At 34.9% G+C, this 23,760-nt stretch overlaps 1 protein-coding gene across 1 annotated transcript; it reads right to left on the bottom strand.

The window, feature by feature from the left end:
- LOC147390417 (vesicle-fusing ATPase-like) lies at positions 1-19,499 on the bottom strand. The gene is made up of 21 exons (XM_086457261.1): positions 19,176-19,499; positions 15,890-15,986; positions 15,713-15,794; positions 15,260-15,310; positions 12,118-12,288; positions 11,837-11,991; positions 11,625-11,736; positions 10,302-10,401; positions 10,169-10,224; positions 9,437-9,502; positions 9,230-9,312; positions 8,705-8,838; positions 7,982-8,192; positions 7,628-7,759; positions 7,499-7,559; positions 7,331-7,390; positions 6,983-7,041; positions 6,789-6,876; positions 2,233-2,355; positions 481-546; positions 1-274 (listed from the first exon to the last, which is right to left on the bottom strand). The coding sequence occupies exons 1-21, from the start codon at positions 19,363-19,365 to the stop codon at positions 131-133; spliced, it is 2,241 nt and encodes a 746-aa protein (XP_086313387.1). The 5' UTR covers positions 19,366-19,499; the 3' UTR covers positions 1-130.
- Positions 19,500-23,760: the final 4,261 nt, after the last annotated feature.

Raw genomic sequence — 23,760 nt, 5'->3', positions numbered from 1 at the left:
GATAAATGGCTCAAAACAAAACTGAATGACTAAACAAAGAAATAAAGAAAATAAAGTCGAAGAAAATACACAAAACTATGGCAGTAAGACCAGTTTCAGAATTTGATCTGTACAGTGAAGTTCGTACAAACTAAAAGCGCACAATGTCACCGAGGCAATCGAAGAAATGAGAGATGTTAATCTTTTCTTTACCAGAGTAAATAGCCTCGGCAGCCCCACCCTGCTCTCCCTGGACAGCCATTTCAATTAACATGTAGAGCTTCTTGATTGGCATCTGAAATCCAAAACATGAAAGAAAAGAGTCATACATTAATTTTCAGAGTTTATTCCAAGGACGTTGATTATGAAAAGAGGTATGAAGTTGTCAGTCAATTCCATCATCTCATTAGCTTTGAACACTTTTATTTGCCTTTCCTTCATTAGTATTAGAGAAGTAGACTAAACGAATTAGCATATTGCATTGAATATATCTAAGCTTACATCATTAAGGGCCTCTGCAGCAGCATCAACATCTTCTATGGAGAAAACATTAAGCTTTTCTAAAACCTGCAAAGATGTGGAGAATACAAAAATAAGATTTAAACATTAATTAGAAAATTTGATGGGAGTTGAGAATGGATGTATTCTAACATTGTTTCCGGTAGATTCCAAGACTACTTACATTATAAAAGTTTACTTTTTAGAAAAATAATAAGGTCTCCTTATGATCAATTTAATCACTATTTTCATATGAAGTGCTGTGTAGTTACTGGCACCTAGTCTACTGTTGTGAGTCAAATAAAACATGGCATGAAGATGTACATAAATAGACATGCATCTGTGTGGTTTTGAGCATATCACTTAACCAAGAATTAGAACAACATTAGTGGGTGGTGTAACAGGTAAAGCTGTTACTGTTATTCCATCGTAACAGAACCAGAATGGCATTACATACAATTGGCCCACCAGATATAATATTAAAAAAAAAAAAAAATTGACAGGAAAAAAGGCTTCAAAATGAATTTGAACTTAAACAACGGCTGTTATTTAAGGTTGAAAACATTTTTTTTCTTCCAAAAAATCAATTTTTTTTTTTTTGTGAGGAAAAATTATTTGAAAGAAAAAAAGAACCAGAGATACCTACAAATCTATAAAGAGCAAAGACAAAGAAGAGAACAGCAAAGAAACACATGCTCAAACAGAACCTAAGATTCCTCCTAACAAGACCAAACCTAAAACAAAAATCCTCAAAAAAGCTCTTAAGTTCTTTTAAGGCTTTATACCAGAAAAACAAAAGACCAAGAACACATCTTTTTATCGGTGAAGACCAAACACACTAATAATCACTTCATATACAGAATGCTTCTTTCCATCAACCACAAGGCCATTCCTCTCTCTTAAAACGACCCAACACACAGCCAGAGGAGGTGCTCCAAATGATCCTTTCTCTTGATGTGAAAGGCTGGGACTGCCACAATTGAAACAGAGCCGAAATAGAGTTGGGGAAACATCAGTGCATGTTGAAAAGAGACAAGACGTGAAACAAAATTGATCGATCAAAGTTGCAATGAATTCTGATGAAAAATTTCCCCCTCACTTGCACATCGAGAATTTTTTATCAAGGTTATACGCCTAGAGGTTATAGCAGCCATTATTTTTCATATAATGACATTTTGAACCGCGCCCGAAACCAAAAAAATACCCCAAAGATCAAATATAGATAAATAATTTTATTAAAATTAGGTTTGCCAAGTGAAATGGGACATTTCTTCAGTTTGTTACTTTGTTTACCTCCTACTTGTGTATATTGGCATGCCCATCCATGTATACTGAATCTCATTAGAAACAGCCCTTGTGTAAAAATATCAGTAATTTTTCCCTTAATCTAAGCGTGGATACCCTACAATGTGAAGTCATGGCCAACCCAGTGGTCAACTAATTTCACCACTAGATCCACAATAGAAAATCCCTCAATGTTTACAAAGATGCATATCTGTAAATGTTAGACACATAAAGGAATGTTCATGCGACTGTAACATGTATAAACTCCATGGGGGATCTGATAAATATAGTAGTAGTAGTGTAGTACTTCACTTTTACACTAACTCCAATCACCTATGTTTCATAGAACAGCACAAGACGCATGGCAGTATGATAAACATCAAGTCTCTTTGAGGCAGATTTGTAGGTCTTTATCAAAAGGCCAATAAAATTTCTCTGAACTATGCTTCTTACTTTACTTGCAATAATTACCTTTTTAGCATCTGCCGTTCGCAATTTTGGAACATGGTAAGTGACAGAGAAAGCATCGCAGATACCAAGTGACTCCAGGAAGTCCACCTCACTTGTTGTCCCAATCACCAGAATATTTTTTCCCTGGCAGTGAGGAAGTGTAACAAGTATGAAACAGGGGAGCTATTCAAGGGCTTGGGCAAGGTTGGAATATACAAGTACAGCCAAATACTATACCATATGATTCGATAGAATTTATGATAAAAAAAACAAATCATGCTAATATGTAGGAGTCAACCAGGATTAATATGGCACATTGGTGTATACCTACTAACATAAATAAACAAATAAATAATTACTGAATTAGTACGGTCTTCACAACTTGATCAATATGGCACACAGGATTAAAATTAAAACCTGAAAAAAATCATTATGAGTAAAACTCCTATAATTTTCTGGTTATCATTAGCAGATAGAAATGTAATCAGAACGTCAAGAAGTGTTACAATTGAGCAATGATTGGGTCATAAACTAGAAATCATAGTATGCTATCAGAACTTTTCTCCAATATTGAACCAACAGTGCATCATTCTCGTCTAACCTATAAACTAACTGTTGGAGTAGACATCAGCAATTCAAGAGGGAAAAAAACTCTCCCACAAGAAACATGAGTTTAACACTCTGCACCTTACAAGGAATCATAGTATTAAATTTTAACATATTTTCATGAAATATACTGAATTACTTTCATTTCCTCTTCTTTTCTTTTTTTCTTTTTTCTTTTTTTGTATATATTTCAGTAGAAATCGCTATTTTTTTTTTTTTTTTTTTTTGTATAGATAAAAGATTTTATTAAAAAAGAAGAAGAAAGCAAGAGTGGCCGAGGGGGGCACCCAGCCAAGTATACAAGATCCGCTAACAAAAGAAGCAACAAAAGTTACAAAACAGAAACTACACGGTCAATGTTCACATAAAGAGCCCCAATTCACCAAAAATCCTCAACAAAAAAAAAAGAGTAAGATTCCAAAATAGTCAAAGTTCAGGTATCAAAATGCAAGATTTTGGTGGAAAATTTTCAATCGTTGTAGACTTCGACTAAAATGCTCTTTGTTGAAACAAAATTATCCTGAAAATATTGATAAATTTTATAAAATAAAATCAATAAATTTCTTGTAGAAAGGACTTGCAACTGTACATAATTATACTCACTAACAACTATCAGTATAAATGCAATAGAATTTGCTAGGTGTCAATATCATCATATTTCCATGAGTTTTAAGCTTATTAGAACGTTCATATAAGCACACGAGCAATCATTTATATTCAAATTAGTTGGATATATTAGTTATTTATTCATACATATTTAAAAATTAAAAATATAAATAGTGCTGAATAATTTGTTAACTAAATAAATGTTCTCAATATTGTGGAGTCTGACTCCCTTCGCTCTGAGTGGGGTATTTGGAAAGAGAGGAACTGTCAGCTGTTTGAAGGAAAAGAGCACTATATTCTGAAATTTATTTTGGTCAGGCTTGTCGTTTTATGTATATAAGGCTTTTAGGAGTTCTCTGGGGTTTTCTTTGTGGATCTATTGTTTAAATGGGATTCAATTTGTTTAGGAAGGTTTCGGGAATGAATTATATCTATACTGTTGTTACCTTTTGGCTTTTAGTTTGTCTTCCAGGTAGATCACCTTGACCTCCATCTTTTACTTCTCTAAAGGCAACATGTAATTAGATTTGATTTGGTCGAAAGATAACGGGATTTGATTTGATTTAATTGACTTCAAGAATTCTTTTCATAAAGGAGTGTTGATTCATATTTGTGCAAAAACTTCATCAAGTCTTGTAATGACCTGAAATCCTAAAATGTATCTCGAGGAAAGAATTTTAGATCCGTGCGTTGATTTAAAAGTTATCAAATCCTCGAGTTTCGCATTAGATATTTTTCCAATAGGTAAACGACACCTTAGAGACGTATTTGAGGAAACCGATCATACCATTAGATTCGTGTCGAAAAATCACCCAAAATAGAGTATAAGTTTGTCCAATTTGGCATTCGGGAAAAACAATTCCCAAAATGACAAGTATGTCCCAACTTAAGTGATATAAATATCTAAATTCTATTAGAAAAATCAGATTTTTCTTATTCTCCTCTCCAAACAAATCTCAACCCTTTTCCTTCAATATTTGAAACTCAGATCTACACTAAACGAGAACGATCCGAGCTTAGGCGCAAGAAGGAAAGTTGTTCCTCTCGCCGAGGGTTACGCGTGGACGCAAAGAAATCCGATTTTCGCCGGAAGAAAATTTTGGAGATTGGCCGGAGGCGATTTTAAAGTCCATTCAACCGTTGAAAATAGCTTGATGTAGGTTGCCTTCCCTTCTACCTTCTAGTTATGCGATAATTTCATAGAAAATCCATATGATTGTTGATAAATCGATTATTTCATTAAGTTTATACATATTTGAACAATTTGAATCATGTTTGCATGCTTATTTATGATTGGTTTTAGTTCATTTGATGTAATATAATCATTTTATAGTTAGTATAATATTTGAATCAATTTTGGTTGAGTTTCAACGAAAAATAACGAAAAATCAGCAATTCGGAAAAGTATCCGAATGTTGAGTTTGGTTCTAATTTGTTTTGTGTTGCTTCTATATAGTATGTGTACCCATTTCCTACATTTATTTCATTAAAAACAATTAAGTATTACTTTAAGTTCTTTAATATATAACTAAATAGTTCGTTTTCAATTTCGACTTTGAAAAAAATTATTTTTCAACACTTAGTTAAATTTGCATAGATTTCCAGCTTTCATGTCTTATGGTTTTATCTTCGTTTTCGAGTCTTTCTACTCAACCAAAACCATCGAATGGAATTGGTTGATGCTCTATGGATTTTGAATTTCTTTAAAAGTAAAATTACTTTGATAGATATGTAGGAAATTAGATGATAGATTGATCGATTTAATCGATGGATGGATAGAGAGAACGTATGTTCTCGACTGATTGATGGGACAGTGCCTCCAGTTCTACGTAGTGGCCATGCCACGTAAAACGTGATAGATAGATAGAGGGATGAGATGGTTGATGGATGGATATGACAGATAACTGTCACTGGAGGGCACTACCAGATTTTGTTTGTATTTTCGATTAAAATAAATGATATATTATATACAAAATAAATTATTTTGTTTACCAGTAAAGATTTGTAGAAAACCCATAAAGAGTGACGCGTTGCTATGTATCCGGAAGTGGCGAGTCAATCTAGGATAACACTAGATGTCATATACTCTTCGGTAGTATGGGATACCTTAGAGCATATTACAGCTTATGAGATCCGGGAATTTCTCCTACTTATTTCCTGGGAAACGTTGTGTGTAAAGGCGGTCTCTGTATAGTGTAGAGCTAGGCGGGGTTCACATGCATGACCTCTTGATAGGCTTCGACGCGAGGGGTCTCCTGGGCTAGTTAGTGATCACTATTAGTCTGTAGTCGTCAAACGGTCGACCTCACCGTTAGTTGAACTCAGTATTGGGTTCTTGGTCAACGGCCAGTCTGAGCCGGATAAATGGTCATCCAACCGTGGTATGCTAGACCGGCCACAAAATCAGATTATAACGATGGGATTCCACATCGGAGGTTAAGTTTGGAATATCGTATTGCCATAGCCGAGGCGGTTATATCGGCGTGTTCCTCTACTCTCTTATCAATTACACCGCCGTGTTCTTATTATGTATCTTTTTCTTATTTTGTAATGATTGATAGGTGTTTTCATTTAAAAGATGCATATGTTACTTTAAATGATTGAAAATGATAGATTGAAAGTTATTATAACTGTTTACTGAGTATGCTTAGACATTTATCGTATGTTACATTATGAAAACTTGCATTATTAAATTGTTCTGATGATTACTCGTGCATGTATGACTCGCTGTTAGAACGGCGTTCATCCTGCTGAGTAACATTCCCCTGTTACTCACCCTATCCTTCCCCTTTCAGATTATTCAACTTTTGAAGAACCGTTCTTTGAGGAGTCTTTTGAGGAGGTCCTCGAGGAGGATCAGATTGATGTCTTGCCGCCGCCATAGCTTTGAGGACTAGTAGAGAATTTTAGCGGTTTTTGGTTGTAGATAAGAAACATGGTAGTTTAGAAATTTTTGTAACCTGATGAATTATGAGATTAAAGATCTTGACTTATATCAGTGTTTGTCGATTTCTTCTGCTTACTCTAGACTCTCGTATAGATGTTAGTTAAATGTTTATTCCGCTGCGTATATTTTCTTTTCATAAGTATTATTATTTATGAATGTTCTGTCAGATTGTGTGATTGATTACCTCACACCTCGAGATTCTAACCGATGAATCATAGGGATTCGTGTTGGGATTTCGAGGCGTGACAAGTCTAGTCCAACATGTATGCGTATAGGCTATGAATATATGATGAGTAGCTCAGTTACACAATCTGATACTTGTTTGACTACCAAAGTATTATATTTACAAGAAATTTTCATAACACATTTTTACTCATCGCTAGGATGGCCGATGAAGAGAGTAGGTGCAAGGAAAAACCTTTGGAGGAAGACGTTTGAGGAGGACCAACAATGTCTGAGAAATCAAATTTGAAAAGCGTGGTCCAATTGCAACGTGCTCCAATAACCTGACATCGAAGATGGACGTTAACCATTGAGCATAAAACTATTTAAATATTAGGAAATACAAACAGCGGGCCTCAAGCACAAAAACATCACCTCAGCGGGAATTACCTTTCGATGTCATCAAGGACGATGATGCTTAACTGCGATTTATACGCATCCTCAAATACCTGTCAAGAATATCTTTCGCTTAAAGGGCTTTAAATTATTGCACAAAGTTAGAAGCGGCAATGATTCCGGCACTCGGATCATAAAAATAAGACAAGAGAACAGCCTTCCAGTGACCCATTCACTATAAGGAGATGAAATAATAAGTTTATAATGTTTGTCTAAAAATCTCCGAATAAAATTAGTGAAAATGATCCAGGACGTCAAAGACAAATTTCATTTTTAACTTCAGAGTAGCAACTTGGTTTTGTAAAAAAGCGAGCACAAACTTTTAGGATAGCTATAACAAACCTTGACAATTTGAGCACATTTACTGCTTTCGCTTAGACCAATCATTGTTTCCGCTGAGATCTATCCTCGTGTCAAGAGGGTAAAGTTAGAAGAAGAAAAAATAATACGTGGTGGAGGGAACAAATTCAAGGAGAATGAATAAATATCCAAAAATGGAGAAGTGCTTACAATCTTGACATAGGCGAAATCACTGTCGATACCCACTGTAGCTGCCATAGCAGTCTTACCACTGCCAAGACAATAAGTTTCAGAATATAGAAAACAATCAAAGGAATCTAAAACAATGGCTGGACATACCTGCCACTTGGACCTTCCAAAAGGCAAGTAATAATTGGACTTCCTTTGCTCACTTTAACTTGCTCTACTAGTAGCATAGCTCTTTGATAGATATGCTTATGACGCTCACCGCAGTCCACCATGCCATTAAGTCTGCAAGCCACAGGTAGCAGACGCAAAGTGATAAAATATCAGACAAAAGCTAATGTCAAAATCCATACAACTGTAATAGCATCAATCGACTCTAAAACAGCTTAAGGGAAATATTGAGTGGAACGTTGTTCAAGCTTAGCCAACATCATGTCATCAGAACTAGTTTAAAAGCTATTTCTTAATGTACATTTAACTTTGAAAATTAAGATTAAGCAACTATACCTGCATCGCTCAAGGTTATCTGTGGAGGCTCCAAAAGCAGGAATAATTTCCTGGAGCGCATGGAGAAAATCATCCATGGTAACCTTAATACTCTCCTCATCCACTGGCTTAGTAAGGTCATCAAGGCTTAGTTGCCGATTCAAGGCAAATGAGACTGCACTTTTTACAACACCTTCTAGTTCTGCACCACTGTAGTTCTTTGTCCGGGCAGCTGCATACACAAAGATTTGTCACCATATATTGAATAATTAATCCACTCAAATCTTGCACATCTAATTCTCATGATTCTTAAATAGTTAGAACATGAAATAATCCAACGTGTTACTTATCAAAAAATAATAATAACAAATAATTGAACATGTAAACTACAAGAGCCAACTCCAACAGTTATATTGAGGGAAAAAAATCAAATATGCATTGGCACACATCGAACATCATTCTCAACAAGGGAAAGTAGGATAATATCATGTCTTGCATTTGTAAGCAGGGGCAGAGATGGAATATGTGTGTATCCCACCAGATCCTGTTTATTGGGTATTAATCCTTAAAATAAGACCTTCTATACATGGATCTGGCTAGAGTGTACTGGATCTAGATCAGATTGGTTTTCCCAAGGTCGATGGTTATTTTGGACGAGAGCCCTGGCCTTGGAATCCCTTCTGACCCTTACCAACATCCATAAAGTAACTTCTCAACATTGTACTGTGTCACTAAAATACATACCAAGCTCTTGTAGGCTCACATCTGGAGCCAGAAAAGAGTTCTCTTTCATCTTGTTAGTATGAATATGAAGAATTTGTAGACGACCAATTTCATCTGGAAGGTTTATCTCAACTTGAACCTCCAAGCGTCCAGGCCTACAAACCAAACAAGTGGAAAGAACATATTACACTCCTAAAATGGTCTTTCATCCTATTATATGAATTCAAAGAACTTGTATCTCCAATTTCTTTAAAAAAAAAAAAAAAGTGTACTTCTCAGAAAAATATGGTCTTATAACAGATATAACTACATGATTGTTAACTAAACTTCCTTATTTCCAACATAGTTGTTGGTCTAAGAAAAGAACAAAAGTATCACGGGAATAATGAAGTAGTATTGCTTTACATTAGGCTCTTAATTTCAAATCTAATGCAGCCAACCTGATAAATCAGTATTGAGCATTTTCTTGACAAAGGAATAATCCTACCTAGAATAAATCACAACCATTTTTTATTTTATTTTTTTGGGGGAGAGAGAGATATTCACCTCAAAAGGGCTTCATCAAGCAAATCCTTTCTGTTGGTCATTCCAATCAGCAAAACATTATTCAAAGACTCCACACCATCTATCTAAAAAACAATTACCTGCTTAGTCGCATAGATGACATTTATTGGCCAGAAGTAACGTTAAATTGATTAGAAATTTCTATACTGAACTACCAGGTAAGGTAACCTCCTGAAATTGCAAACTAACCTTTGTAAGGAGCTGGTTCACAATGCTATCATGAACTCCAGTACCATCTCTAGTTGATCCTCTTGACTGTGTATATTCAAAACAAAAGCATGTTACATATAATCAGACAAACTACAATCACATAAGAATAAGAGAGTAAGAATCTTCCTAAATAACCTTAGTCTTCATTCATGTTATTGTATTAGGATTAACATCAATTACAAGTGGTACTACAGCCTACAAACTTGTGCTTTATACTTTTCAATCTTGACAAGTTCTCTAAAAAGAGACTTGATTGTGATTTAAAATTTATATTACTTTGATTGCCAATGAGAAATTTTATCATCGAGATCTGACTTTTAGATCTCGATCTACATTTTGAACTTCATGGTACTTATTAATAATCCATTCCTGCAAATCAAAATCCACTTCAACAAAGGTAAAGAATTCAATGTGGGATGAAAGAATTACCGATTTATTCGGATTTGACCATGAAAACATCATTGCCAACAAAATAAACAGACACGGCTGAAGTCATCATAGTGGATTGAGGCAAATTGAGCACCATGCACTTAGCATATATCATTTTTAGAAATACATTACTATTAATATTTTTTTCCTGCAATATTCGTTGTATTTTTATTTGTGTTATTTGATTGACAATTTGTCAGTTTAAACTTTGATGCCCTGTTGATTTTATCAATTGACAGTAAGGAATAAGGAACATCACGATAGAGTTGTCCAAGCTCCTACCTTACAAATAGCATCAATTTCATCAAAAATGATAACATGCAGGTCACTTTCATCCCCTGAAAATAAGAAATGAAGGAATTATATACCGGAAAGAATATCTACCAAATATACTTGGCACATGTATCTTCCTCACCTCGGGTCCTTTGGTCATTCTCAGCATCAGCAAATAGATCCCTTACATTCTTTTCAGTTTCTCCAACAAACTTGCTTAACACTTCAGGCCCATTAACAATCTAGAACATTATAGTCAAATAAGAACAAAAGCAAGTAAGCATTCAGCAATTTCAAATATAAAGCCATTACATAAGATTTTAAGCTGTATTCATAACTTTACAATCAGATTTCAACCCAGAGATCCTCAAGAGTAGCATCAATCAGTAGCAAAGGACTGCTACAGTGTGGTTCATAGTGACTGGGGGAAGGTAGGCCCACAAGAACATAAGGTGGCACAATGCGACAGTTTACCTATGTTTGTTGCAAGCCAACCATTTATTATTATTATTATTATTTATTATTTATTTTATTTTTGCTTTCTAGCCAACCATTACTTTGAGTATGAAGAAGACGTTAAATGTTAATTCAAAATCAGGTGGCAATAATGAAGTAAAATAGGCAGTCTATGAGAAGACTCGCGGAAAGAAAATTTCACAAACATAATTGCAATGAGGTTAACTTTGTAAAAGCAAAAAAGAAAAGAAAAAAGATAGCTAATGTAAAAAATACGTGTATTTAATCATAGGTGATACAATTTTGTATTTGGAAAGTTCAGTGGCACAAGCTTCAAATCTCCAGGTCATTCTTCATTGTTTTGAGGTAATTTCTGAGTTAAAAGTCAACCTTAGGAAGCATGGTGATAAGGGTTGAGGCACGCGTGGATGATACTTTTGGCAGTCCTAGATGGATAGCTTCTTGGGTCATTTTCCTATCTTGTAACTTGACCTCCCTTTGGGTGAGAACACAATATCCATAAGAAGTTGGGAGCTTATTTAGAGATTTGAGACGAAGTTAACAACCTTCTTAAAAAAAAATCAGTGGGTGAAGGATTACTTTCAGTCCTATTGTTAGTCCCAGTACATTATACATTCCTTCTTAAAATGCAGGTTTCGTTTCCCAATCATCTTGACAGACTTTAAAAGGAGTTATAGTGGAATGGAAGCGGTTCAAAATATATATATATATATGAGGCGGTTCTCAAAAAATTGTTTCAAACATTGCACTGCATACCAATCCTTACCACTAAAAAAAACAACACACTTCAAAAATCGAAGTAACATAAATAAGTCACTAAAGGTTTAAATGTTTTGGAAAGGAGAAAAGCCGAAATGGTCTCAATTGAAACATGCCTAAGTTGAATGAAACTTTGAACAATGGCCATAATAACTATAACGGTCTAAAGCAACTACCCATCTCCTTTTTTTCTAGTATCAAGAAAACCAATAATGGAGACATGTGTCACCTTTGGTTCTCTTGCATTATTTAACATTTTCCCAATTTGTCGAGCCATTAGAGTCTTGCCAGTACCAGGAGGCCCATGAAGCAACATTCCCTTGACATGCTTGATGCCCAATCTGGAACATCAAAAAAAATATATAGTTAGGAGCGCAGATACACAAACTTTGCAGACCAGAAACTCATGAAATAACAACTAATTATAAGAGTGTGCATTACTTATTGGTCACATGGGGAGGAAAAACTCGAGAAGCAAATGCTCTTCGAAATATATCAGCAAACTCCGCACTTAGACCACCTATACCTAGTGACTGAAGATTAAACTCCTTCTGCCTAAAGATGTTGCTGCTGGCAGCTTCACGCTGATTGACAATCTGCACAAATATGAAAACAATAAATCAGTACGTTGCAGCCAGTATGAGATAAATAAAGATAACATCAGTGGACAATTAATGTAGAAAGAAATGGGTAAGCATATAACAAATAAAATGTAACATAACCTTGATACCACTGGCCTTCGATGCTTCGAACACAAAATACGTTTCACTCGATATCATCCCTCTCTCAAGGGCATTAGATTTTTCCTGCCCCTCCACGGCAGCCTGATTGACTGTAAAGATATAGTTGGTACCATGATATTCAAACGAAACTCTTTGTCCTGTTGTCATAACCTGCACTACCACCAGAACTTGTCAAATAGATGTCCAGGAAATTGATCCTAGAGCCCACAATAACATCAAGAAAGAAATAAGCACTACTAGCACAAATGATTTATTGCTTCATTCAGGAAAAAAGACCACAAAGTTGTGATATATTTAGATGATTTAATGTTGACAGGACATTTTTAATAAAAGCCTAGGTAAGAATTCTGGTTCAATTAAGAGTGACAAGGATTAATCTTAAGTTATCTCCTCTAAATTAGAACATCTTCCATTTTAGAGCCCGCAATGACATCAAGCAAGGAATATGCATTACTTGCTCAGATGGTTCAAATTTCAGAGAGGAAACTACACAATTGCAATCTATGTAGATGACTTGGCTTTGACTGGTCATTTTCAGTCCACTAAACAAGGACAATCAATTTTCACAAATAAAAAAATATATATTGGAAAGAATTGCTGGACAGATGCTCACACTTTTTCATTTCTTTTTGGTAAGTAGATGTTCACACACTTTCCAAACAAAATCTTGATTTATTCAAATCTTTGCTTTCAAAAAAAAATATAGATATATGAAATGGAGTGGGTGGGTTGGGTTGGGAGTGGGGGTGGGGGATCATTCTCTGAAACCTCAAAATGTGTGGCATGCTCAAGAAGGGTCTTCCGGTTATCTTCACTTATTCAGTTCACTCCAATAGGATGCCTGCCATTCCACTTCAACGCCTAAGTCAATTAACAGTTCCACAAGATAAGGGCTAGAACTATATATGATTGCGTATCTTTGATTTCGGTTGCTCTCCTTTTAGAGGCTTTTTGAAGCAATAGGCGGTTGTCAACTTCTCATGTCCTTTCTGCCATGTTATATAATAGTGTAGTCATGATTGCACCAATTTTACCACATTCGAGCTACATGCTTTTGCGATTGCCTCTCCTTTTTGGATATTTCCGGGGGGCATGATCTAAATATCAAATGATTGAGCTGCCCCAAACTGTTGTGGTGGTTGCCTCCACTCAAGGATTTAGGGCGTCCTTTTTGACAATATTCGAGATAGGGCCGCTCGTCAAAGTTTCGGTGCCCTATCCCACGCATCCATGGAAGATGGCAGGGGCAGAGCCAGGATTTTTGGTCAGTGGGAGCTAAGTAGTAATGTCAACTAATAATCTTGGTTTCCTAATATCCAATGTTGGGCTCATCACTATAAACAATGATTAATTGATAATCTCAATAATAAAATGGCCAACTTGTAAGATAAATTATGACAAAAGCTCGCTCCATATCTTGGTGAAATTTTCAGATATTCCACTATTTTCACTTTGTTGACATGCCCCTTGACCTCATTTTTCACTTATAAACTGAAAAAAAATAAAAATAATAAAACTTTGAAAAACTAGTCATATTCTTCAACCTCTTGGATACGAGGAAGATGAGAGATTGATGGTGAAGGTGATGATGACAATGATAATAGTGATGAGATGACGGTTGGAATATTTTCCTTACTAAGTTAGTAATAAAAGTTTCTTGACCGCATCACCTTGTGACATCCAAAAACATGATCCGATGCCATATGGTTGTAGAGGAAGAAATTCTATGAACTTTGAAAAATAAAATCAAAAAACGGTTTTCTTTTTTTTTCACGGTTAAAATTCCTTTTTAAATTTATGAGTTCAGTAACCATCCATTTTCACCAGCTGGGATCAAGCTCAAAAAATAGTTTTTTTTTTTTTTTAATATGAGTTTTTCCATAAAATTAAGAATGCTATGGGGTTGGAATGCCAATGTGGTAATCCACGTGAGCCCAACGACTCTTAGTAAGATTTAAAATCTTACTAAGTTAGTCAGGCAAGTTGACCCAAAGGCATATCCTTAATTTTCAAGAATCAGATCCATGTCCCTTTCCTACAGAATAGGTAAGGTGTTTATGTGGCACGTTTTGGTCTGAGTTTAAAACATATAGAACTCTTAACAAGCTGTTCTATATTTGGCAAGCAGGCCGATGAGTTTGTTCACCAAAAAAAAAGGTGCCACGTACGCATCATAAATTGCTGTAGGAAACCATTCTGGATTGTGACTCTATTTTAAGAACATAAAATACCACTCACAGAGAATGGGGATTTCTCCTAAATTTTCAAGTGAGCTCTGCTCTCAATTTAAAAAACAGAGGGACTGTATTTAATATCCATCAAAATATGATGGTTAAATATTATATTTTTTTTATAGAAAATTTCAGTGGGGGCTATAGCCCCCACTCATCCCTATGTAGCTCTGCCCCTGGAAGATGGGATTTAGGGCATCCCTTTTGACAATATTGGGGATTGCTTTACATGCCTATCGAGAGTTTCTTGTAGCCATGCCCTGCTTTAGTCGTCGGAATGAGACATTGGAAGTTTGTCCAAAGTTTGACTCAATATGTCCCAAAATGACTCAGTCAAGAATTCCTTTTTTCAACGGCTAAAGTAATAACTAGAGACCGAGAATTTGTCTCAGTCCAAAAGGTGATTTTATTGTTTCACCAACGGATTTGCACAGGAAACAAAATAAAAAATAATCCTCCAATAATTAATTAAAGTGATCAGCGACAAAGAATTTATCAAAGGAGCACCAAACAAAGAATGTCACCTTAGATGGGATCGTGGAACCGAAACAATTGATGTAGGGAATACTAAACCAGAAGATGTGTGAATATATATATGTTGTTCTGACTTTCTCCTTCAAGGGACATTAATGATAAAATACTCTTTTTTGAAATATTTCTCAAGAGTAAGAATTGTGAATCAAACCATGTCACATAAACCAATGAGAGAGGTATAAAATAAAATATCAAGCAGAATGGTTGTGTTGGTACTTGGTACTAACTACAGGTAAACAATGAGAGGAAAAGAAAAGGAATAAAAAGCTAAACAACTGGTAGTAATAATGCACCTAACTGGTAATAGCAAATATATGTAAGAATTTAACGAAGAAAAAGCCAGCAATATCTTTTACCTGGTTAAGAAATCTCTTTCGAAGTTGCTGAGCCAAAAGAACGGCATCAATCTGCAAAGAAAGTGTATTCATTCAATCTTTTCTGAGCAAAGTTTAAAATCTCGTTTCTACACTGTTTTGGACAGGATAAAAAGCAAGATGATCCTAACCAAATAATTCTAATACATTCTGAGGCAATCAGAAACATTCAATATTTTGGGTCAATGGTTTGTGTTGGTATCAACTGAAACCAGAAAGTTTCACTGAAAAAGCACAATATTTTGAACTATGTTACTAAGTATTGCCCTTCATACGGACTTCAGAAGTTAAAAAAGAGAGCTACCAGGCAACAGGCTATGTCTCTCAGCAAGAAACCAATTAAGCAAACAAGTAAAACACAGCAAGTTCCAGAATCAAATAAGCAGTAAAGAATGTCCAAGATGCAAAATATCTAAAAACAGAAAGAAAGCGCACCTGTTCACTTTTAGTCCCTTTTTTCACAAACTCCAACTCTAGATTAAGCAAAGCCAGATTGAAATCATCAGGTGGAATAAATCTACATACGTAGTGACACAGAGCAATTATGAGACGAGAAAGAACACCAACAACCATTCGAACTTATGTCTTCAAGAAAAAAATGGTGCATCCAACCTGCTCACAGATATTGTGTCACCACTAGAAACTTTCGCATGCCGACGTTGAATGGCATTCAAGCCAATATGACCATCACGTATGCTTTCATGAACAGTATGACTTGGTTAAGGGCACAGGGAAGTGAACTCTTTCAAAAAGAGAGATCAATTACACCAGATTTATTTCTTAACAATATAGTGTATACATTTAGAAAAGGGAAGTAATAAAGTTATAGGAACACCCAATCTACCAGTACAGTGTTTACCAAGTCAGTTGGTGACATATATCACTAATAATGTGACGAGAATTTTTTTTTGAATTGAAAGACTAGTCACAAAAAAAAAAAAAAGATTATAACAAAACATATATACACTAAGGGATTCTCTCTTGTGTTGGCAAGCCAAAATAGTCTGAGTCTTTTTAGAAGCTCAAGAGATAACATTAGAAGAAACCAGTTACTCCATTACATAGCCTAACAAATTCATGATGAAGTGTGTTTCCCTAGCATCTTTCTCGATTCTTATCTACGGGAGTCTGGCGGATCATTTTAATAGCAAAAAGCATATGATCATGTCAATTGGAACTTTTTGAGGTATATGATGGTGCAGAGAGGTTTTGGGGATAGGTGGCTTGAGTAGATAATGAAGTATGTTTCCCCAGCATCTTTCTCGATTCTTATCAACGGGAGTCCCGCAGCTCATTTTAATAGTACAAGAGTCAAGGGGACCCATTGTATCCCTTCCTTTTCGTGATGGTAGCGGAGGCTTTAAGTAGGATGGTTAAGAGGGTGAGGAGTATTCATGATTTGGGAGGTTTTCAAGTGGAGAGTGGGGGTGAGCAGATCTCGCTCCTACAATTTGCAGATGATATCCTTATCTTTCTTCAGGCCTCCTTGGATCAAGTTAGATTTTTTAGGGGTCTCCTTTGTTGTTTTCATGCGATTTCAGGGCTGAGTTTAAATCTAGGAAAATCAAAGTTTTTTGCGGTAGGCCAAGCTCCAAAAATTCGTAGGTGGGCTGCAATGTTTGGTTGCTCATAAGGTTTTGTACCTTCGGTGTATCTTGGGCTGCCTTTGGGGGCTAGTTCTAGGTGCAAAGACATTTGACAGTCCATTGTGGAGAAGGTGAGGAAGAGACTAAGTATTTGGAAAGCAAGGTACCTCTCGAAAGAGGGTAAAGTCACACTGATCAAAAGTACACTCTTGAGTATACCAATTTATCAATTATCTATGTTCCCTATTCCAAAGAGCATGGAAGTAAGCTTGAAAAATATGATAAGGGACTTACTGTGGAATGATCGGGAACGGAAAGGAAATTTCATCTGGTTAAGTGGAAGGTGATTTGCTTGCCAAAGAGAAATGGAAGGTTAGGCATCAAAGGTTTCAAGTTGACAAATCTGGCACTCTTGGGGAAATGGCTTTAGAGTTTTGGGGTAGAGACATCAGACACCATTCGGATGTAGTCTATGGAGGGGAATCATAAGTGTCAACTCGAAGTTTAGGGACTTGGTGGCTTTCAAGTGTGGGAATGGGGAGTTTGGGAAGATAGTTGGTGTGGTAACTCCCCTCAAGCCACTCAATTTCCGAACCTATATGCACTTTCCTAGAAAAAGGAAAATCTAATTGCTGACTTCTTGAACCACTTTGGGTTAAGGAACTCTTGGGATTTTGGTTTCAGAAGGGGCTTTAATGATTGGGAGATTCAGGAGTTGGCAGAATTGATCTTCAAACTGGAACAAACCACTATGGATCTATTGGAGCTTGATAAGAGGATATGGACATGCACAAGGGACGGTAATTTTTCGGTAAGTTCATTCCGCGCTTCAATTGTTCCACAAGGTTTTGTTTCCTTCCCTGTTGGCCCCATTTGGGGCCATAAAGTACCTTCAAAGGCCTCTTTCTTTATTTGGTTGGCATCTTTAAGGAAAATCCTTTCTTTTGATAATCTTATGAAAAAGGGGTTTTGTTGGGCCAAATTTTTGTCTCATGTGTAGAGGGGATGGGGAGTCGGTTCTATGGCTGATTACCTCAACCGGCCTTCCTTATCAAAAAAACAAAAACTCATGATGAAATCATCAATTGCTAAATACGCAAAAGTTCAATACCGGCTAGACCAGGGGATTCTAAACAGTTCGAACTGAGTTTAAGGCAAATGAGATGAATGGACTAGATAAAATATGTCTATTGATTAGTTTAAGAGCTTATGTTAACTAGAATAGCAGTGTAGTACACATGCACCCAATCCACCATTCCAAAAATGGTGCAATACATCAATATATCTTGCAACCCAACATGAATGGAATGCTATATTTTTATTTTGGTCGTGGATACAATGTTTGGGAAATACACCAACAATGTACTAATATAATTCTCATACATATGTGCATGCATGCACCTACAACTGCATACCTGTGAAATGTTTCTTTTATACTAAATTCCTGGTCACACACCAGATAAAGTAGGAGGGACAAGCTAGGTTGGTCGTCACTATAAAAATTCGTCTCCTCCTAACATGAATTCTAATCACACATTTCATCCAATTCAGGGTGTTAGATTGGAAAGAACGTGGATTGCGCTAATGAGAGCAGATATAAATGCACTTGAAATAGCATAAGAAATGGCTCTAGACAGAATTGAATGGAGAATAGGGTTCTTTTAACTACCCCAAAATTTTGGAATAAGGTTTCAGTGATGATGAGGAGATATTGCACCCCTTAGGGGTATCTCTTGTATTTGATTATTTTAGTAGAATAGTTTATAATTTTCTCATGTAATCTATAATTTTACTTTTGATAATTTTACACAATTATGAATTCTATTGTGGATGGTTTACATTCGATTTTATATTTAAGAAATGCAAAATCATATGGCATTGCAAGTTCGACGTTCAATGAGCAAGACGTATCACCGATTCTCCATGATAGCTCTCAATTTTAAGATAAAAATAAACATTTATGTACACATGTATGTTGGGGTATTAGAAGATGTGTTTTCTAAAAACGTCACCAAATAATTTTTGTTGTAGAGTTCATTCCTGGGTACCAAAAACATAGATTCTGAAGATATGAATCCTTCCCGCACAGTATTAAATTTAATATACCATAAACTCAACCCCTCTCGAGAGATGAAGATGAAAACGACCCAATTGCTCTTAAATCGAATCAGAGCAAAATTCAAAATGATCAAACAATAGATGGACTTATAATCAATCGAACTAAAAATGAAATTAAAAGGCAGAAACCAGATCAAAACACAAATCATCAAATAAAAATAATAGGAATGGAATGCTGGATTAAAAAGGATATGAGACAGAAAGAACGAACGAATCGCCCACCAATGAGAGAAAAAGCTTCGATCCAGGAACAGAGAACTTGTTTAGATCAGAAGCAGAGCAATAAGCGAGATTCGTGAGAGCTAGATCTGCAGCTGGTGTGTTGGTTACGATCATGGTAGAAGGAGCCGTCGCAGAAGAACCGAACCATGATCTCCCCGCCATTAATGGAGAGTAACAGAGGAATCAATTGGTGAGGTTTTGGGGGTTTGCAGAGAGAGAGAGAGAAACGAAAAAAGACGTTTTTTCTTCGCTGTTAAGTTATGGAAACGATGGAGGTTTGATCGGTTGATCCTGAAAACAGTTGACTGCTTTAGGCGGTTGAGACTTGAGAGAGAGTAACGTGCTTGTGTTGGGTTGTATATGGGCCGGGTAGGTCTGGTCCAAAACAAGATTGAACCATTCGGGCCGAGTTTGATTTGGTCCATAAAGTATTTTGGGCTTACTTATGGGTTTGGTCTGACTGCAAGAACCTGAGTGCTGATCACACGATCCGGGCCTCAAATTCCACCTTCTTTACTAATTACTAACCACTAACTTGCTTGCTTATCATAAAAAATAAACAAAATTATAACATAAGTTATTGGGTTGGGCCAATGGATGGGCCTACCTCCTAAGCCCAAACATTGCCTAACACGTAAATCAAGCTAGGGCTGGCAATGATCCAAAATATATCCGATGTTTGAACCGTTCTAATCTGAAAAAACATGAAAAAATAGATTTTTAATTGAAATCTAAGATCCAATACAATTTCGGATCAAATTCAGATGTTCCCCAATCCACTCCGAAAAAAATCTGATCCAAACATATTTTTATAATTTTTTTTTTATTATTCTTATTTCATATAAATAAACATAGGTAAGACATTTTAGTCTTTTTGGTTTTCCTCTATATTTGTAGTTGAAAAGTGAATTTTTTTAAATTTTATATGATTTTATATTTTTAAATTTTTTTGAACATTGATAATTTGAAAATAAGGTATGTATTCGTATCAGTTTCAAATTAAGGGTGAAATGAAACAGATCATATTCGATTCACATATTCATTATTCCAATCGAACCAGATCGAGTACATGTTTAGAAAAATTCGAATTAGTATTGGAGTGGTACTGATCTGATACCAAACAGATCCATTGCCAACCCTAAATCAACTAATCGACCAAGGTTGGCTTCATAATTAAAGGGCATAATAAAACTACCCAAACCAAGTCACACTAAAGTGTTGGTCTTAGGTTTTTTCTAACTATCAAAAACAATATGATAGCTAGATTATAGATTCGTCAATTAAAATGATTTTTCTCCATATTAAACAATTGTTCTTAATAACCAAAGTGTGAAGCGGTTGTGGTTGTAAGTGGGAAAACATGATCATAGACACATCGAGTTTGAAAGCCCAATTCCCCGAAGATTTCCAATTAAAATGGATCCCTAGAAAACATGTACTAATCACTGAGAAATCCATGCTTCCAACTATACTATTTACTTAATTACATTAAGATTCCCCTCCCCTCCCCTCCTAAATTATCCTTTTTTTTTTTTTTTTTAAATGATGATCTAACTATTAAGATATTAAGATTGGGTTGAGATATATGTTGACCTATGAAAGTTGACGTATAAAAAACGAAAAATGTTGAAACTAATCCAAAAGACACTCAACTGACGTGGGTAGTATGTACAGAACCATTGATTTTTTTTTTCTTTGTATCTCAAGGAAAACAATTGTGGTTCCATGCACACTACCATGTCAGATGAGAGTCTTTTTTAGTATGACTAGTAAAAAATACAGAATTCATTGTTCAAAATTTATCTTAAAGATGTATATAATGTATCATTGAGATAACCGTTTTATACCAACCATTGGATTTTGTATCTTTTAACAGTTGGGATTTCATATTTTCTTTAGAGATTTACATAGACCTAACAGTTGCATTTTTATTAAAAAAACTCCATTGGAGTTCTGATAATTCCAAAGGAACCTTACTTTATTACCCACCAAACCTCACTTTATCAAGTTTGTTACCCAACAAACCTTAGAGGGTGAATCCATGTCACAAAATTCAAATTTATTTCATTAATTTGCTACTTAACATACCTTGTAGTGGATTCTAACCGTATCAATTTTTACCATCCAAAAACATCATCTGACGCCACAAGATTATAAAGGACAAAATTATAACAATTCGGGAAAAAAATATAATTTTTACCATTGAATTTTAATTTTAAATTTAGGAGCTTGATAGCCATCCATTTTCAACACCTACGATCAAGCACAAAAGGTTTCTTTTCTTTTTTTTCTTTCTTTTTTTTTTTTTTTTTTGTAATTTACTATTGAATCTAAATTTTTTCATAAAATCTAGAAGGTTCTAGTGTTGGATTGGTAATTTGATAATCCATGTGGGCCTAACAACCTTTAGTAAAATTTGATATCTTACTAAATTTGTCATTATAGCCTGATTCAAAAAGTAAAGTTTACTCAAGTAACAAACTTGATAAAGTAAGGGAGTTTTTATAATAAAATTGCAACAGATAGCTCTCTCCCTATATAAAACTCTCTATTTTCTTTGAGTTATTTTCTATAAGTTGAAATCCAGTAAATTTTGTTTATTAATTAATTATTACATCTCGAAAATTGCACGATCTTCCCAAAAACAATCTCCAGAATTTTATTTATTTATTTCAAATTTTTTTAATTATGTAAATGATTTCACGTGAGTGATTTTATTTGAATCGTAATGATTTTCAAATAAAATTTATATGATTCCCACTTGATTTATCGACCACAAAAGGAGTAAAAAAATAATTACCCAATCATAATGGTTTCTTTTCATGCAAGGTTATAGACATGGAAAACTTTGTCCACTCTTGAGTTCCACTATTACTTAAGATTATAAAATAGTTTAACTATTCTTATTATTACTATATTTTATTTATTTATTTATATATATTTTTTTGTAATTTTATGATCAACATTGGAACCAATCAGATTTGTAAGTTGTGGGTCCCACCCATTCTGTAGACTTTAAAAATGTCAAGTCACAAGCGTGGATGTATTAAAAGAAGTGTGATGACGTACCCATCCACGTTTTGTTGAATATTTGAGGTATCCCTTTATAGTTTACAAATTAATGACTGGCCCTCCTTGACTTTGGTATTCTTTTGTTGACTAATGAAGAATGACCTAAATACTCTCATACCCTTGGTTTTTCCCCCAAAGACCTTTCCAATCCATTTTACAATATATAAATTTATACACCTTTCGAAGTTGCTTAGAGCCATTTTATGCTACTTTTTTCTTATTAAAATAGGTATCTAAACCACATTTTAATTGGAAAACAATAGACATGACAGTAAGTAAACTTGTCATTTATAATATATCGTATTTACTTTTATTATAAAATCATATATCTTATTATGTATAATATACATAAAAACAATATAGTAGTGGATCAGACTAGATATTTTTAAGGCTTAGTCTATAACCTTAAGTTACCTAATTCATTATTGAAGTACCGAATCGTGAATTGATTCTAATCAAATCAGTTTGTGGTACGGTTCGCTTTTGGTTCGTAAGATGCAACAAACCTAACAAACTTCTTGATTTTACATTGGATTACCTTGGAAAAGGTTAAACTCACTTCCACTGCAAAAGTCAACATAGTGTTAAGGAAGTCACGACTCTTTTACATCCCGTTCACCATATTGATTATATTCGAGATATCCCTTAAAAATTTAACTCGATAGCATACCCCCTTTGACCTTAATCTTTATTAGTAGACTAATAGAAAATGACCAAGTACTTTCATCTTCAATATGTAACTAAAAAAACCTAATTTTTGTTCTTTCCAAAATCTACAAACTTTAATACCTTTTTACCTTACTCATCACTACAACCTGCGAATACCCTCATCTTTATCTACCACTAGGTTCATTATTGACTGATAAACCACGAATTGCGAACCTAAATTCGAACTGAAAGAACCCCCGAATTAGGTAACATAGGTCTAACTGAAGTTTAATAGGTTGAAAACTGGTGAATCAAACACTATTTTTTGTAAGTTCAAGCTCAAGGTCCTAAACCTCTTCTTTTTTTTCCTTTTTCGTTAGGGGGATTGGGTTAAAGTGCCAAGTATTCAAATTGACATGGACTATTAATGGGTGGGGTCAAGTCATGATTGGTTGGGCTTTAACTCGATCCTAAAGAGATGAGTTATAACTTAGATCGGTCCTATACTTCTATTGGGCCTAAGTTGGCTATGCCCATGCCCATCCTTGATAGGTTTGAACCAAGCTCTAGTTGATTTCCAAGTTATATAAAAATTAAATTCATTCACATCTTTTAAATCATTTTGAATCGTTTGATATTGTTTTTCATCTAAATATGTGTTTAATAATTATCATAACTGAAAAATGGTTAGAAATGAAAGTAAACTTATTATTTATAACATTGTATATTTATCTTTTGATATAAATCATCAATATAATAAAACACAATTGATTTACTACAATTTTGTGTTTTTGAATTGGAGATAAATGTCCCATCAGCTACAGTTTTATGATTAGA

Source organism: Akebia trifoliata, chromosome 11 (assembly GCF_017979445.1).
Source record: "Akebia trifoliata isolate Shusen 1 chromosome 11, ASM1797944v1, whole genome shotgun sequence".
NCBI classification, from domain to species: Eukaryota; Viridiplantae; Streptophyta; class Magnoliopsida; order Ranunculales; family Lardizabalaceae; genus Akebia; species Akebia trifoliata.
The sequence above is the reverse complement of the archived record's forward strand: the minus strand, read 5'-3'. Positions and strand labels throughout refer to the sequence as shown.

What these genes read in the sequence shown, in the direction of transcription:
- LOC147390417 (XM_086457261.1), bottom strand. Translation starts at nt 19,365, where the DNA reads ATGGCGGGGAGATCATGGTTCGGTTCTTCTGCGACGGCTCCTTCTACC. An exon ending in ATAATGCAAGAGAACCAAAG is followed by an intron (nt 10,402 to 11,624) that starts GTGACACATGTC and finishes ATAATGTTCTAG; the next exon opens with ATTGTTAATGGGCCTGAAGT. An exon ending in AAATTGATGCTATTTGTAAG is followed by an intron (nt 9,503 to 10,168) that starts GTAGGAGCTTGG and finishes GAATATACACAG; the next exon opens with TCAAGAGGATCAACTAGAGA.